Raw genomic sequence first — 18,805 nt, forward strand, 5'->3', positions numbered from 1 at the left:
TCTGGGTTATTTGTGGGGCATAGGAATTCATTCATTTTTTTTCTCTTCAAAATATAGTCCGGCCCCCCACAAGGTCTGAGGGACAGAGGACCGGCCCCCTGCTGAAAAAGTTTGCTGACCCCTGATCTAGAGTGCCCCGTCTGCTCCCAGGCAGGATCTGGGAAAACAATTTTTACCTGTTAAAGGTAAAAGTAAAGGTACCTCTGACTGTTCAGTCATGGGTGACTCTGGGGTTGCAGCGCTCATCTTGCTTTATTGGCCGAGGGAGCCGGCGTACAGCTTCCAGGTCACGTGGCCAGGATGACTAAGCCGCTTCTGGCAAACCAGAGCACGGAAACGCCATTTCCCTCCTGCCGGAGTGGTACCTATTTATCTACTTGCACTTTAACGTGCTTTCCGATACCACCTCCCACTGTTCCAGAGGGTTCCCCAACCCTACGAAGCAGCTTTTCAGAGGGAAGGAGAAACTGATAAAGCCTTATATGCTAGGACAGCTTTAAGTCTGAATTCTCTAGTGGGGTGTATATCTATATGGGTGGCTGCGGGGTGAAGAAATCATTCTATGCTTTATTATTGGCAAATGACAAAATATTTGCAGGCACAGTATTTCATTATGTAAAAAACAAACAGGGCCAGAAAAGCTTTAGTGATGCACCTACAGATCTAAAACACCCACTAAGGTACTTTCAATTACAAAAAAAACCCAACTCCTAACACAAAGCCTGTGTATTTCACCTTGAACTGTACAAAAGATTTAGTATGTTAATTTTCCATTCTCCACATAATTAAGGATTTTCAATTGATATTCAAGTTATTTCAAAGTACTTACTGTTTTATTACAGAACAGACATCTCAATAATGATTTTCTTATCCACCCCCTCCCCAACTGCCCAATTGCAAACTTTATTTGCCAGCTAAGGAAATATCTGATACTTACACCTCAACTTCTGTTCCTTGTCACCTTTGACACTGAACTGAGAGACTCCTTCTATAAATTCTAAAGGCAAGAAGAACATTTATAAAATATTTTACATATTACATAACATACAATTCCCCCCTGTGGACTTCAGTAATGCATGTCTAGCATTCTCTCGAAGTAAGTCAATCCTGAATGTGGTCTGCCTCGGTTGGTCAATGTTTTTGTGTGCTACAGCGTCCTATGGGCTTCACAATACTCATAAAAATCTCAGCTTTCATTTAAGATATATAGTGGTACCTCGGGTTAAGTACTTAATTCGTTCCGGAGGTCCGTTCTTAACCTGAAACTGTTTTTAACCTGAAGCGCCACTTTAGCTAATGGGGCCTCCTGCTGCTGCCGCACCACCGGAGCACGATTTCTGTTCTCATCCTGAAGCAAAGTTCTTAACCTGAAGCACTTTTTCTGGGTTAGCGGAGTCTGTAACCTGAAGTGCGTGTAACCCGAGGTACCACTGTATAGGGTGCTTTCAGGAGGAATTGATGCTGCCATAGACTTTTTGCAGTGTCCACACAAAGTAATTTAAAATGCCAGTCCATAGTTTTTCTTGGTTTGATTTCCATTTTTCCATTCTGCAGAGAATATATACACAGTCCCTGCTAGTGTGGTTTCAGGCTGGTGGCCTATTTCACCAAATGCTGGTAATGTTTTGCTCAGTGGCCCCTTATCACCATACCCTTACTTCTGTTTGCTCCTCACGTGAGCATAACCTAGCTATTTTGTTTTGATGCACCTAACTATTTCCACCAACTACCACCTGCAGAAGGCAAATTTCAAAGCAACTTTTCTCTCATGAGCTCTACAAAGCATGTAGGGGATTACTTTTAAGAGACTAATCTCATTTTTAGTTTTCAAAACAATATAGTGGAGTGTTGTGAAAGACCTCTTAATCACTCTTCTTAAAGCCTTAAAAAGGAAGGTAAAGGGACCCCTGACAGGTAAGTCCAGTTGTGAATGACTCTGGGGTTGCAGCATTCATCTCGCTTTACCGCAGACAGTTTTTTCCGGGTCATGTGGCCAGCATGACTAAGCCGCTTCTGGCGCAATGGAACACCGACACCACAGCAGCGCACGGAAATGCTGTTTACCTTCCCGCCGGAGCGGTACCTATTAATCTACTTGCACTTTTTGGTGTGCTTTCAAACTGCTAGGTGACCAGGAGCAGGGACCGAGCAACGGGAGCTCACCCCGTCACGGGGATTCGAACCGCCGACCTTTTGATCGGCAAGCCCAAGGCTCAGTCATTTAGACCACAGCGCCACCCATGTCCCTCTAAAAAAGCCTTAGTTAGGTAAATTAATAGTCTTGGACAAGACCTCAGTATTAATTTATGAAGAAAAACCAAATGGAAATCATTCCCCCCCTTCCACACACACCCCTGCTTTCATTTTGCCCACTGTGGAACATGCTAACGCTTATATGTTCACAATTGTGCTCTTTTGTACTTCTTGGATTTCTTTTTAAGGTATCTGTGCACAGGGATAGAAATATCTGAGCATGACCAGAACAAAAAAAGTTAGCAAAGGGCAGGGGAATCACAGAAAAGCAGTCTACATATGGTTTCATCAAGCTCTGCCCACTCATATGGATGGCCGGTGGTGTAAAAGCAAGGAACATCATGACTGAAAGAATGAGAGTGTGTGGATAATTGTGTGCCCATTGTACACTCAAAAATTGGATCTGAATAAGAAGTTTTTGAGGTAACGCCCCCAACTAAAAGCACCCAAAGTTTCCAACTCACAGTTAGAGGCTTGATATTATGACAAATATAAGAGGTGGCAATAAAGAATGAAACCAACCAAAGTTGACTGCATTTCAGATGCTATGACTTCTAAGTCCCTCACCTACTCCCTTCAAGCTAAAAAATATTCTACATTTTAAGAAGGGAGGCAGACAAGCATATATTTATAGTCACTATAGTTTGGCATCAGGGGACGCAGGTGGCGCTGTGGGTTAAAGCCTCAGCGCCTAGGACTTGCCGATCGAAAGGTCGGCGGTTCGAATCCCTGCGGTGGGGTGCGCTCCCGCTGCTCGGACCCAGCGCCTGCCAACCTAGCAGTTCGAAAGCACCTCCGGGTGCAAGTAGATAAATAGGGACCGCTTACCAGCGGGAAGGTAAACAGCGTTTCTGTGTGCGGCTCTGGCTCGCCAGATGCAGCTTTGTCACGCTGGCCACGTGACCCGGAAGTGTCTCCGGACAGCGCTGGCCCCTGGCCTCTTAAGTGAGATGGGCGCACAACCCCAGAGTCTGTCAAGACTGGCCCGTACGGGCAGGGGTACCTTTACCTTTACCTTTTTTATAGTTTGGCATCAGTCAAATTCAGTAAAAATATGTAGAAAAACTGCATGTGAGCAGCAGGCCTCTAACTATTAAACATACATAATGTAGTTTTCAAGTGCTAAAGTCATCCTTCTAATTTGTAATATTGTGGCTTTTCATTAAAAAGCTGCACACAAATGGCACTTTAAATGCAAATCCTAACCTTATCCAAAAACTTGAAACTATGTCAAGGCTGAATTAAAAGTAGGTGGTGACTTAAAATATTCAAATGTAAGTGTCCTGCAATATAAGAACATAACAACTAAAGGGCTTCCGTAGTTATGCACATCTTTGATACTTTCTTGGGTAGAAGAATATCTTCAGGCAGAACAAATCAGTATAGCTGGGTTGTGCTCACTGGAATATCTAGTTGTAGAGTATTAGGAAAGACAGACCCATCTTCAAATGTGAGGCTACTGTTTACTGTACCTGGCATGCTTTCCCTTTAAAACTTAAGGGAGAAAACTTCCTGAACTCCTTGCTTTGTATTGCTTCCAGTTTTATTTAAACTGTTTGTCTCATTTGGGAATGGTTGTGTGCTCTGTTCTGGATAGCGTTGCATTCCTCCTGAAGGATCAAGTTCATTGCTTGAAGGTGCTATTAGATACAACCCTATCTCAGGAGGCCAAAGTGTCTTGGTAGTGCAAATAAGTGGAATATAAATGCTTAAAATAAAATATACTCCAAGTTATTATTATTTCACTTCCCTTGTTTGGGGGGGGTGGAGAGAGAGAATGTATGAATAATACTGTTCAGATGTGCATATGGGTGAAAGGATAATCCTATTAAGGCCCCAGATTTCCACATTACCCAGGTACTCTGGGTAATAACTTGAGCCAGTACTAGTATGAAGGAAAGCTGCTCATTCCTAGACCCTGCCCCCTTAGGACCTATGCTGCAAACAGAAAAATTAGAGTTAAGATTTGACAAAGGAAACAAGGGCATTAAGTGATGATTACTACAATGAGATTATGAATTGCATATTATCAATTTCAAATTTCAAATTTCAATTATCAAAGCCACTATCTGTATACCTGCACGAGATCCAGCCATTGTTTGCAGAAAAATTGTATTTCAGTGGAGCAGCTATTTATGTTTTTGAAATTCACATCCTAGTTAAGGTCAGATAGTGACCAATTTTAGAATTTAAAATAAGAGCTTCAATGTTCACATTCTAAATTTTGTGTGTCAAACCCTGTAGTGACAAGCAATAACTAGTGAAGATTACTATAGCCAAATATGTGAGCTGAGTTTCTGTCATGTAATATATCCCCCAAATTAGGACTCCATGAAGCCAAAGTAAAGCTCCTTTAAGTAATATTGAATTAATGGGAGAATCAAGAATATGTTTAAAATACCTCCCATTAAAACAGGAAAAAAATTGCTGAACTTTTGCTGGATTATGACTTTCTTCAAACAAGCCTAAGTAAGTGGAAGCCAAAATAAGTTTTTTAATATGTTCTGGCAGTTAACAGCCTCACATAAGTTGTCGGCATTCACAATCGTATGCATGCCTACCTACTCAGAAGCAAACCCCTCTGGGTTCAAGGGACTACTCATAAGTATGTTATAAAACTGCAGCCTTAGTCACAAGTTAGATCTTAAGGGAAATGATCTTACATAATACCATTATTTAAATTGGTATGTTCCCTATAATGCTATAGGAAAGACAACTTTCTATGCACTTGGAAAATTAGAGGTCCTTCACCAAACAACTGAGCAGCAACATAAATTTCACAAAATAGTACCCCAAAATGGTGACTATTCCATTTCCTCCTCCTTACTTCATGAACCATTTCCCAAGCAAAGAACCAAATTATCACACATATTCTATGGGATGTACTAATTCAAACAATGCCTGCAATCCTACACACATTTACCTGGGAGTAAGTCTCACTGAATTCAATGGGACTAAAAAAGCAGACATGTATAGGATTGCACTGGAAAAAACCAAAAAGCCAAGTTTCAGCAGAATGTTCTAACTAGAGTCCAAGTGTGTGAACACACTGCTTTCACATATTAAATTTAATATATCCAGAGAGAATGGCTTCTTACCTTTGAAGTCTACCTCTCCATTCCCATCTGTATCGAATATATCTATTACTCGTTGTACCAGTGGATTCTGTTGTAACTCAGGCAAAGACATGAACTCTTCCACACTCAGAGAGCCAGAATTATCTAAATCAAGCTTTTTAAACCTCTTTCCCAATCGTTTAATCTCATCTGCATCAACTGGGGTGGAAGGAAAGAGAAAAAAGTATATTGTTAGAAACAGTTCACTGTACTATTTTATATGAAGCAATGACTTAGTGTAATGCAGTGGTATTTCTTTAAAAGTATATAGGAACTCTACATACTTCTATACAAAAGGGTTAGCTTTAAACATTCCCAATTCAAATTGCTCACCTTTTTTCACAGGGCATGCCATGACACATTTAACCTTACAGCTCACTATAAACTACTGTATGCTGACTCAAATGTTCAAAGGAGTGATAATACTAGCTAATTCTAGTCACATGGCTGCTCAACTATATAAACATCCATCCTGCTTTATCATAGACTCGCTCTGTTAAACCGTATATAACATCATCCAGGATCTTCAAAAAGGAGTCAGCTAATAATCATTCAAAAAGAAATTCAATCATTTAAATCTTGTATCAATTTCAATTCCTTGTGATTAGGTAGAAATACAAAAGGTGCTATTCAGATACTAGCTTAGATTGCATTGAACTGAATTCACCACAGCTGTCTTTTCTGCAGGAGAGAAGAAAATCAAATCTGTTTTCTTGATTGATAGGATGGGCATGGTCTCATTCCAGGACCTCATTTCTGCATGAGTACTGAAAAACTTCTAAGTCTGGCTAAAAAAATTCCATCAAAATTCCAATCAATTTTTAAAAGTTTGTTTAAACTACAACTGTTACAAGAAATCAACACCTGAAAAGTTGCAATCTCAATGAAAGGCAGAGTGAAACAGTTTAGCTTTACCTGCCATGCATCTAACAGGGAAACAAACCCAAACCTGCCATATAGCAGTTTGTAAACAACGATGGCTGCAGAAAATGCTTTATATTTACAGTTTTACTTCTCCTTTGAACAGAATTCAAATGTGTCTGTGAGAAAACACGGAATTCTCATATTGAAAAAGGTAGTTTGAGAGAGCAATTCTAACCCTCTGGTGTTTGTTTCTGGGGGGTAAAATGAAGCCCATGCTCACTAATGATGGGGGGAGATGCTTCACCGTCAAAAGGGGTCTGATCTGGGTCCCTCTGCTGCACCTTGGCACCACTCCTCAAAACACCCCCCCTTTTTTACCCAGAATTTTGAATGTGATGGTGGTGTGGCTCAGCTGTTCCAATCATTCCCTAGATAAGGGTTAAGATTGCTCTGTCTGAATGTGGTCAGAGTACTAATTCTAGCAGAACTTTATTCTGGAATTTTCCCATAAGAGTTACATAACATTTTTAAAAAGATTAAATGTATCATGCAAATAATTAAAAGGGCTGTCAAATGCAGTCAGTCAATTCTGCTGTAATAAAGAAAACCTCATACTGCCTTCAGAAGACACCCAGCTTTAGGTGTCTAAAGTTGAAGTGTAATTTGGAGCTAGGAAACCGCCCACCTCTTTGTATATTCAAAATTTATGAAATTGATGTGCAGGAGTAACCACTATGATGAAGATACAACTTATTAATTCTTGTTTCAAATCAAATCATAATAATGAATTCACTGATTTTATGCAGACCACCATTTGTGAAAAGAAGATAAGCCATGCCTATAGGAATATTGTAGGAATTACTGTGAAAGATGCATTTCTGCACACCAATTCGCTTCTAAACTGCCCCATTTCAATGACTGTGTCAGGATACAGGAAAAGAAAGTGATCCCCCTCAGTATGTAGAACTTCTTGAATCAAGGCCAGAAGACTACAAGAAACCAGTGCAGATGCTTGAAACCTAGATAGTGCAACTTTGTGATTATAAATGACAGAAGGCAAGATGTAACCTTTTTGTAAAGGTTTACAATTTAAAAGTGGATCTTTGATAGATTGGGAAGTGGGAGAACTCAAAGGAGCTGGGCCTGCTGGCTAAAGACTGAAAAGGTACCCAATAAAACTGTTCTGTTCTTTAGTTACATTCTTATGTCATAGAATCAATGTCATATTCAAGAAACCCAGAAGGGTGTCTTAGCTTAACAACCGGGGCTGTGTAACCAGTTTGTGCTATGCATGGGCTAACGGTAGCCTCCGAGATCTAGAGTAAAAGGAGATATTATTCGAAAGCCCAAATTCACTGTCTCCTAAATTCTGAACAGACACAATATAAGAATGTTTGAAAAAGTTGGTGATCAGTTAGTTTGGTGGTTTTGTTAATATTTCAGCTTGTCTGAGTTTCCTCTAGTCCTTTCAAGCCTTATACCCATGTTTGATTGGGGAAAGAAAGGATGGAAGAAAACCAGCAGTCCCATCCTCTTATTTTAAAAATAATAATTCTTGTCTGTCTTATCTTATTTAGGGCAGTGTCACACATTCCTCCAATTTGGCCCTATTTTGGAAAGCACAGCTGTTCTCTTGGTGTGTGTAATTCTTTCCTATACTACCAGGCCCTCATTCTATTAGCAGTGGTTAGTTTATTGTCTTGTCTCTCTTTTTTGTTTAGATTGGCAAATATTAGTTTTTCCTGATCACCATCTCAAATCAAGTCAGGATCACCCCAGGGCCAATCCAGATTACCAAATCCATACTGAAATGGGGGGGGGGGGGCATGAACAGCCCTACTAACACTGTTGTGTGTGTGCTGAAACATACGGTGTCAACATGAGCAGGGGGAGGGAAGAGTCCTTGGGGAGAAAAGTGTGTCTCCGTGTGAGGTGGAAGCCCTGTCTGGCAAGATGATTCTATGTGGAGGGCAGATACATTCACAGGTCTCAGGCTGAACAGCTAGCATGACACACGATGTACTGGAATAGATGCACATTCTGCACATTAGCATGGGTTTTTAATTGCTGGTTTAGACTCTACCATAAATACGCAAGGGTGCAATTCAATGTTGTGCAAGCGTACTTCCACTTACACAATGGGGTTTCATCTCCCTCTCCCCTCTCACACACACACAGCTCCGCTCCCGCCACACCACCAAGATCTGTTCAATCCCCTACCCTTTGAAATTGATTGTGAAGTGTGAGGACATCTTACTGTGCAAGTGGAATTCCATTCGGCTTGTGCACAAACTTTGTTGGATTCAACCCCAAGCATTCACTGAAGAAGCATACATTATAAGAACGCAATAACTAAAAACTGCACTAAGACATACTTCATACAATTACGAAATAAGTTATAAAGATGTTACAATTACATTATATAGAGCCTTCAAATCATAGCTTAGTAGAAAAAAGTGCTAACGTAGGTTTGAACTTACAATGTGAGCACATTTCCAGTGGGTAGCTTGCCTCATTTCCCTGGAAAAAAAGGGTGGGGAAACACAGTTAAAAATGCACCTTGATAGACCGTTTGTGAAGTTAAGTAATAATCTTTTATATACCTATTTTTGTTTCCTGTTTTTATTTCCAAAACCACATACACCAGAAATTTCATTCTAAGTCATTAATAGGTAGTGGTGCCACCTCTGGTTGCTGCCTTGTTGGCACAGACCTGCAACAAGGCCTTCCTGGAGGTGATTCTCTGTGTGTGGAATCTCCTTCCTGCTAAGCTGTATCCCTCATTATTGACTATTCAAAAACATCCTGTTTACTTAAGCATTTGATGCCTGAAAGTTACTGGATATGGTAACCTTGAAATTAGTAACTGTGAAGTACAGTATTATTTAAATGTTTTTAGATGCTCTAAATGATTATATTAAAATATTTTTAACATGGTTATTTTTTATTTAAAATTGCATTGCTTTAACATTTTGATGTTTGTCACCATGGGCTGCTTTGGGAGGAAAAGTGGGACAGAAACATAATAAATAATAATTCCTGATATACTGAATTTATTCCCAGGAAAAGCATCAGCAGCTAAGAATAAAATTCCTAATAAAATATTAAATCAATTTACATATAAAATATGTAAGAACAGAACAGGTCCAAGTCTAAATACATCAAGATTTTACATGCTATATATGGAAAAAAACACCCTGAAACACTATAAGTACTAGCCAACCAGGTAATACTCAAAGTAGACTCACAGAGATCAATGGATTGCAGTAACAAGCCTGTTTATTTCAATGTGTGCATTGTGAGAATGACTTAGATTGATGTTATTGTATTATGACATTTCCAGAACTGTTTTCAGCAGGAACTCACCAGAACTGAGTTCCAACACCTCTCAGGTGGGTGCCATTGTCATTATAAGAGAACAAGGGAGGTGTTCATGGTGAGTTCCAGCACCTCTTTTTCTAGAAAAATAAATGTTCAATACAGTAGCCTTTCAGCTGAGTCAGAGCAGAATGCATAGAGTTCATGGTAGTCGTGTAACAAAAAAAGAAAAAGACACGAGCTCTTGGCTCCTGAAAATAATTCTATTTAGGTAATCATTTGATTTAACTGAATCCTCAGATGTGCTCTTTTTCCAGGGCTAAAAAGGTAAAGGTAAAGGACCCCTAGACGGTTAAGCCCAGCCAAGGGCGACTATGGGGCTGTGGCGCTCATCTCCCTTTCATGCCAAAGCAGCTAGTATTTGTCCATAGACAGCTTTCTGGGTTATGTGGCCAGCATGACTAAACCACTCTTGGGGTTCTAAAGGTTCAGATTACTTCTGAGCACCTGGCTATTTGGGGTCACTTGGGGAATGGAAATAATCTGGGCCTTTAGAACCAACTAACAGTGCTGCCTTTGAAAAAGGGTGCAAGCTTGAAACACCTCAAGCAGGTGAATTAAATAAACAATTCTGTAAATAAACTATCAGCACATAAAAGGTATGCCTCTTTCCTTTTTTGTCACCATTTTGATGATGTCTCTCTCCGGTCTTCCCACCCCAAAAAGATACCTATCCAAAGAACTGACACTTTGGTGGTGATACATTTTTCCATCAGCTAACAAGTCTTCGGATACAGAATTCACAACCTAATTCACAGCTCGAATCACTTTATCTACCGTAGATCCTCCCAATTACCTCTAAGGTGTGAAAGCAATACCACCTGGGCCTCCAAATCCTATAGCTCTGCTCTTACACTTAAAGGTGTACAAGCAACTTGAAATTGCGCAACAAGCTATGCTATTTTATTAAATCGGCACACATCCTCAACATTTCTATGTGGCTGGCAGCCAACATAGCTGCTAATTGCAAAGAACATGGAGGTGGATCAGAAGAAAAACACTGCTTTTTCACAGTACAGTTCCCAAAGCCTAATTATGTACTGAACCTGGGTATACAAAGCTACCATGAGCATGCACCACCCTTAAGTCATCTTTGAGGCTTTTAGCACAGTAACTGGTCAAAGTGAGAGCCTAGTCAGTGATTTGGATCCAAATATACCCTTCCTGCAAATATCAGAGCTCCTTTGATTGGTGGAAGGGTCTCAAGCAGAGGCTCTCACTGGAGGAAGGGTGGTGATTTTCACCTAGCACCCCTTACTCCTGCAATTCCTCCTCCATGCTACCTCCCACAGTATTCCAGAGGGTCCTTTAACCCTTTTCATTGGTCATTCATTCTCTCTCTCTCTCTCTCTCTCTCTCTCTCTCTCTCACACACACACACACACACACACAGTAACAAATTAGAGTGGTATCTTGGTTCTCAAACTTAATTCGTTCTGCGAGTCCGTTTGACTCCTGAAACTGTTGGCGCAGCTTCAGATTAGCTGCAGGAGCTTCCTGCATTCAAGCGGAAGCCGCTTCGGACATTCAGCTTCCAAAAAACATTCGCAAACCAGAACACTTACTTCCGGGTTTGTGGCATTTAGGAGCCGACTTGTTCGGCAACTAAGCTGTTCGGGAACCAAGGTTTGACTGTATAAAAAATACAACATACCAATAATGGAATAGCCAAAACCAATTAACACACAGTAACATCTGGAGTAAAAACTCAAAAAACCCCAAATCAAATCTAGTATTAATCCCAAGCACCTGCTTATCACATTGTCACAACAGAGTAGAAGTGTTCATACCCTCTTTTACTCTGTTTAATATACAAGGATTTGGGTTTGGGGTTTTTTCACTCACAGAGAAACTGCAAAGGATGGCACCAAGAACATTAAAAGTCACTCAAGGATAAAACACACCTATTTCTACAAACACCATAGCACAACTCGGTTATTCGGGAATAACCAAGTAAGTAAGTACTGAGAAAGAAAAGTACAGACACTATCAAATATATACAGTTTATAATATACTAGGAGTAAGCCCCAATGGATTTAACAGAACTGACTTCTGAGTAGACATGGTTAGGATTATGCTGTATCATGTGTCATTATGGCCAGATCTACTTTCTCTAGGTGGACACAATTCATGCGTTAGGGATTGTGAATTCATTTCAGCCAGCGAACCTCATTGCCTCATGGGCAACCCTGCATGGGCCCCATACCAGCAGTGGCTGCAGCAACAGATGTGACTTCTATCTTTCTATGGCAAGCTATAGTTCAGCAGTTCCTACACTACACCTCTCTATCCAGGCAAGCAAAATACATTACTACAGTTCAAAGACACAGTACAGTCAAGGTAAAGAACCAGACAAGAGAGTCTGGCAGTCTCCATTTGGTCCCCAGACGTGAGGCTGCAAACTTCTGGATGGAAGGGTAAACAGAGCAATTGAGGGAAGTGGGGGGTAAGGTGAGGGAAAAATTTTTTAGTTGATATGAAGCCCCAGAATCTGTATCTGGTCACAGTATTAAGATGGAATGGAAAAGGAAGTTACAGACTTCAAATGGGGTTCTTTAGATGCAATGCATGTATCAGGTTGTAACAAGGTCTTCTGAAAATAAGAAGCATAATAATGTTCAACTCTCCAGACTGGTAATATAACAAACTCAGAAAAGTGCACAGCTAATGTCATGTTTTTATTTTTCTTCTTAACGACAGAGGAATCTGGTCAAACTCTTGAGGGAGGATGAAAAAGGAGACTTCAAGCAGTGAAGATTTTCTAACCTGATACTGAAAGGTTAGTATTAAGATCACTGAAAACCAGAGGACAGAAAGAGAGGTCTACAGCTGACAGACACTTAACCTGGGGAGCAGTTGTCTATGACTCACTAACTATTTATAGGCATGGAGAGGAATCAACTTAAGACTTGGCTGTAATGCACAGATCTATCACAGCAGTAGATCTCAGGAATGGAGACATCAAAGTTTAAATCATAGGCCCTTAAAATGTTTGACCATTTAAAAGTATTTGGTCAAAGTAAAAAGTATTTACTTTCAACACAAAAGCTTAAAGTTCCTCTGAGCTATTTTGCTCTATTATCAGAAACAATGAATGCTGAGGCCTACACATCACTAGGCCACTGTAGTCCAAGAGATGTTTAATTGCCATGACACTTCTTAAAAAGTGGAGAGAAAGAGAATGTGGTCCTTTTACTGAGCAAGCAGACAGAGAGAAAAGTTAGGCGACACAAATATTTTAATTTGAAAACTTCACAGCAGTCTAACCTATGTGCAATACAAAAATAACAGACAAAAGAAGTTTAGACAGGATGGCTAATGAACACAATGACCTGCTTGGCCAACCCTTTAGTGAAAAGCAATGCTAAGCATATAGAGAAATATCAAACGTACTTTTCATTGATTTGGAGGCTATGTGGTCTACCAAACCATGTTGCTTTGTTGGAATGTGCTGTTACCAACAACCCATGGGGTAGGAATAAAACTGTACAAGTCAAGTAAGACACCTACGGTCTTCTGCCTCAAAAGAAAAAGTTTCATGTTACCTCATCACATTTTGTTCCAGAGGCAAGTTATACCTCCACACTTTCAACCAAATTAGGACCTGTATGTAGTGGAGCATCTGCAACAGCAGCAATCTATTCCCTTTTAAAAAACACTGACCCTGAGGAACCATTCAGAAGCGAACTCACTATTTTCCTATGATTGCTTAAAAGAGAATTGCATAATTATATTGTTCCTACTGTCTCTCTCTCTCTCTCTCTCTCTCTCTCTCTCTCTCACACACACACACACACACACACACACACACACACTAGAGGGGAGTATTAAGTTGAACGTATGAGAGAGATCAATGAACCAACAGAGAAGAATGTGGAAAGGAATGTGGAAAACATGATGCATGGAAACAGGCAGCTTTGAAAAACAGGTCATAATATATGTGAAATTTTCATTTTTACTGTTTTACTGTTTCAATGAAATTAGGAAGAAATGCTCCACCTGCTCAAATTACAGCCAAGGAAGTAGAAGCAGTGGATTAGGCATTAGAGTGGACTCTTGGTTTCCTAGAATTGATGGATGAGTTGCCATAGTAAAATGACAGTGTCCATCTTAGTGGATTGACACATTAGCTCAATCAACATGAATCACTCTCCCTCTGCTCCCACGAGAAGCGCTACAGTAAAATTACACTTTGTCGCTTCTTGGAATTGAAACTTGGCAGAGAGAAAGGAAGGTAAACTATTGCCAAAAACAAAACAAAACAAAGGAAGGATGTAAGATGATAGTTTTGCCCAACATTTAAGTATTCTTGAATCAAGGAAGATCTTACAAACTTAGTGTGTTTACAGTGGTGCCCCGCAAGACGAACGCCTCGCAAGACGGAAAACCCGCTAGACGAAAGGGTTTTCCGTTTTGGAGGCGCTTCGCTAAACGAATTTCTCTATGGGGTTGCTTCGCAAGACAAAAAAATCTTGCGAGTTCCCGCGGTTTTCCCCCCGCTTCCCCCCCCTTTCCTAAGCTGCTAAGCCGCATATCAGCTGTTCCGCTGATAAGCCGCCTCTCAGCTGATTGCTAAAAGCCGCTAGACCGCTAATAGCGCTAATCCGCTAATCCGTCAATGGGCTTGCTTCGCAAGACGAAAAAACCGCTAGACGAAGAGAATCGCGGAACGGATTAATTTCGTCTTGCGAGGCACCACTGTATATGCATTTCACCTTCAAAATAAATTTTAGTTTGTACATCATGTAAACAGCATACTTGTCTGCTGATAATAATAGCTCTTGTTTATGGGTTAATAGGAAAAAACAACACTACCCTCAGTCCAGACATGCAATCTAGAAATTCCAATTTCTGAAAACGTAAAGCAACAGTCCTTACTGCTTTTGGACATTCAACAGAATTCAGTTATAGACTTCACAGAATGGATATTACATAATGCCTTTCATGGAGACATTCCTTTCATCCACAGAAGACTTTTTGAGCTAATGAAGGAATCTCACCGGTGAAGAGGGTTAAGCAACTCTTGCCGATTTCCTCAGCCCGTCCCATCTGAACTTTGCCATTTGTCTCTATTGCTCTCTGTGTCTCTAAAGCACTTTGAGTTTTTCCCCGAAATCTAGCAGCATAAATTAATGCTTTATTTATTTATTAAAATATATACCAAACTGTATCAAATCAGTTCACAACAGTAAAAATAAAATAAAACTATACAATAAAAGCATAAAATGCTAAAAAGTTAAAAACAGCAAAGTTAAAAACAAAGATCAGTAACCCATTGTGGGAGATACCTCTTCATTGTCTGCATAGGCCTGGCAGAACAGAAGTTTTCAGCCAGCAGTTTAGAGGGAGATTTCCATCTCAACAAAACAAAGCTTTAGGAGGGGTTGAGGATTTGGTGAGTGAAAAAGCAAGATCTTGGCTCAATGGGTTCGAAACAAAATGAAAGAAAATGGGGCACCTGTCTTTGGATGTGGGGTAACAAGTGGTGGGTCTGGATTCTGCCTGCTTCACCGCCTCAGCTGGTAATGGGGTTTGTTTGGGGGAAAGCTCTCTCTGGAGGGAGGGAGAGATGGCAAGGTAGCTGGGGATAGTTCTGAGCCGGCCAGATAGTCTGCACATAATTTTTCCCAAGAGGAGAGAAATTAATGACATCCCTTTTCTGAACTTGCTACAATTCTTAAAATGCACATTTTGGCCAGACAGTTATGATCAACTCCTAGTCTTAATTTCAATGTCTGTTCTCAGTCTTACAAGAGCTTCTTTTTGTCAAAAGCTCATACTAAATTATTCCTCCCCACTCCAGAAGCCAGGCATTCCCTTTAAAATCCTAATTTATCAACACTCGATACAACAGTACAATTGTTTGAAGGACTGGGAAACAAGTTGTGAGTTCACACACTCCCTCTTCCCCCATGACTGCCTGTTTAAGGCTACCCCTAATTTGTTGTGGCAGCTAAACACCAAACCATGAGTATCGCTTGCCCTCTCTACCAAAGTGGAAATTTATTTCAGAACTATGGTTTCTGTTGATGGTTTGGAGAACCAAGCAAAGGGTAATCTATAGTTTTGAAACTCAGATGTCACAGCAAACTAAACAGAAAAAGAGATGGAAGTTGTGTTTGTTAATGATGTAGAGCAGTGGACGGCAACAGTAGCTGCCCACAGGACTTCTGAGGAGAGGGGGGAGGAGAGAATAGAATAGAATAGAATAGAATCATAGAGTTGGAAGAGACCACAAGGGCCATCGAGTCCAACCCCCTGCCAAGCAGGAAACACCATCAGAGCACTCCTGACATATGGTTGTCAAGCCTCTGCTGAGGGAACACTCCACAAGGCTGAGGGAACACTCCACAAGGGAGGGTGTTTGAAAAAGGGTGACAGCCTGCCAGCTCTGCAAGCAAGGGGTGACATAACTGGGCTCCTGAGCCTTTAGGGTGCCGCAGAAAGAATGTAGTTGGTGAAAGGAGCAGTGGACTCAAAAGGTTGAAAACCTCTGATTCAGAGAATAATTTAAATTAAGATGTCATGTTTAGGCAAGATCTGAGGTTTAAAAAACTGATAAACTGTATATAAAGAGAGCCTCCTGGTAAAGATTTTAGATTAAACAATCACATGTCAGTCTAAATTTAATGGTTATGATTTTCACCAATAAATTAAAATAAGTGACCTTCTGTAAGTGACCTTCAGTACTAAAGGAATTCAAATGAAGATTAATACCTCTTGAACAGAGCATTTAAAAATGTAGACATCAGAGATAATGAACCACGGCAAAGGGGATTGCAGGATTTAGGATTACAGCCAGGATCAGGTCAGGTTAAAGCTGTTACAGCATTCAGCCACTGTTACGCTTCAGCACCAATGATTTTTAGTCTAGTTGTGATTATAGCATGCTTTATTGAACTAGGAACAGCTTTTTTACTTTTTCGACTTTCCTAAAAGAACTGGCAATGCCAAGATCAACAGAGGTTTTGTGGGAGCTCTAGAGAACAAGCATTTATGAGGAGGAGGAGGAGAAGAGGGAGACTCTATATTCAGTGTCAGCTCCAGAGCAGGGTGTGTTTTTTCCCCAGTGTCAGCTCCAAAGCAGGGTGTGTTTTTTTGGGAGGGGTTAGAGGGGGCAGAGGGAGTAATCACCAAAATCATCCCTCCATTCATTCAGTTACTGAGGTTGAGTCTGGATCCCACCCAGGGTAGTTTGAGAATCTTAACAGTAGTGTATGATAAACACAAGAGTAGCTATTTTGTAGTTACTTTTCAAAACACTTCTTTACAATCCTCTTATGACATACTGTGTATGTGGCTCATTTTCGTCTAGGATTATCTCAAACCAACTAGCAGCTATTTTAAAGGAAGCACTGAACCCCTGTTCCTGCCATGTAGTACTTTGGGCCACCTAATGCAACTCCTGCTTTTATTGTCATTAGTTAAGTACAAACTACACTTAATTCAGTGGCTACTGCCAGGAATTTTGGCTCAAGGAGGGTGGAAGAGATAGAACATAGGATTGTGCTTCTCTCCCTTCTAATTTACTATTGAAAGAGCCTAAGAGCAGGAATCTGTTTTCTTTTGGCTCGCGCTACTCTGTAAAGCAACACACTGGTAAAGTGAAAGTAAAAGATAACTTACCTGACTAGATTCCAGAATCAGGTTTGGTTTACCCCATATTGAATCACAGATGTATAGTTGTGGTGTGTTTTTTTACATTTTATTTGTTTTTTACACAAACCAAGTTGAACATTAACAATAAAAATAAATAGCAATAGTAAAGGTACAAAAATACAAAATGAATAACATTTTTCATTGTATTATAATAATTTATTGTGTATAAGATGCTTACTAACTTTTTTTATCCCAACAAATCCTCCAAATTCACCATGTGACTAGCTGAATACCTAGTTAAGCTGATTTCACCTACAACAATGCTCTTCCCCCAAAACATGAGCTTACAGACACCATCTTTTGCACTAAGCAAGATTGATAAATATTCTAATAGCAGGCTCTGGTAATAGAAAATGAAGGCTGCCGCAAAGCTGCCACTTACTGCAGCCTTTGGACAAGAAAATGATTAGGTCAGAAAAGGAAGCCAGAAAGCGTGCATTTGGAATGCTCCTATATTTAAAATGGAGGTGCTTTCTCTCATCACTGGGTGACAAAGGTAAGAGGAACCAATTCATATATTAGCATTAAGAATGTACCCTTTTTGATTTGAGCCAAGTTCAGTAACATGGGTGAAAACCCTAATATTCAACAAGCTTTTCTCACATGGTTATCTTTGATTAGACCCACATGGGCAATGCTTCACTTCTCTGATCAACTATGTGTAGCACAGTATTCTTAAAACCACAGCATCAGGATAACAGTGTCCTAGCTCCCCCTGAAAAAGAACTGGAACTCACAACTCCGTTTTTTCTGAAGGGTTTTTCCCCCCAGACCAGATTGGTACATAAGGCAAGTCACAGGTTACAGGAGTCAGTGGGTATAAGAGAGCCAAAAGGCATGGCTAAACATGAGCTAAGATGTTGAACCAACAAGCTACACATCCCCTTTGAAGAGTGGTGCAAGCACAGCAAACAGGTGAGTTCCTAGACTGGGCAAGCAGTCCTTCTACTGGGTTAGGTTTGAACATGCCAGAGATTCTGTGTTCTAGGCAATGGATAAGGGGTAAGGACCAGCTCAGCATCTGAGAGACTCCCAGCTACCTCCTCAGGAGATGGCTCTTGTGTAACCAGGGGAGGTACCAGAGGCAGCTCCTTGGCCTGCAATGCTTGGGCAGGCATATCTGAGGGGTTGGAGACAGTGATTTCTTCTGACAGAATGTGGATCTCCACCCCTAAGCCCACTAGGACCACACACCTCTAGGGGTTTAGCCACCATGACTACAAACAAACCAGCAGTGGTGGAGCTTCATGCTCTGGCACTGGGGGTGGGTGGGCAGAGAGCAGGCGGGGGCATGGTAGGTGCACATCCCAGGGGCGTGCCGCCAGCAGGGGCATGGTGCCCAGTGCGGGCAGGGAGCAGCCATGATGGCACCCCACCGAGATAACGCTGCCGGGGGCGGTGCACTCCCTCCGCACCCTTTTTCTTCTGCCAGTGCACACCAGGACCCTCTCCTGTGGTCCTATGCAAGTGCTAACTTCTCCCCTCCCAAAACCTAGTAGGAGTTCTTTTTACTAGAGTGAGTCTGTAGTTCTACT

The 18,805-nt window shown here is 40.9% G+C and overlaps 1 protein-coding gene across 3 annotated transcripts in view; it reads right to left on the reverse strand.

Annotated features, from left to right (window-relative positions):
- Positions 1–18,805, reverse strand: part of PPP3R1 (protein phosphatase 3 regulatory subunit B, alpha) — a 40,010-nt gene that overhangs the window by 4,493 nt on the left and 16,712 nt on the right. For all 3 annotated transcript variants that reach the window (XM_083730765.1, XM_083730767.1, XM_083730766.1), the window contains 3 exons: positions 8,714–8,753; positions 5,352–5,528; positions 938–997 (listed from right to left, as the gene is read on the reverse strand). In XM_083730765.1, the coding sequence (XP_083586891.1) occupies positions 938–997; positions 5,352–5,528; positions 8,714–8,753 (277 nt within the window). The remainder of the gene's footprint in view (positions 1–937; positions 998–5,351; positions 5,529–8,713; positions 8,754–18,805) is intronic.

Source organism: Podarcis gaigeae (assembly GCF_964106915.1).
Source record: "Podarcis gaigeae genome assembly, chromosome: 3".
Taxonomy (NCBI): domain Eukaryota; kingdom Metazoa; phylum Chordata; class Lepidosauria; order Squamata; family Lacertidae; genus Podarcis; species Podarcis gaigeae.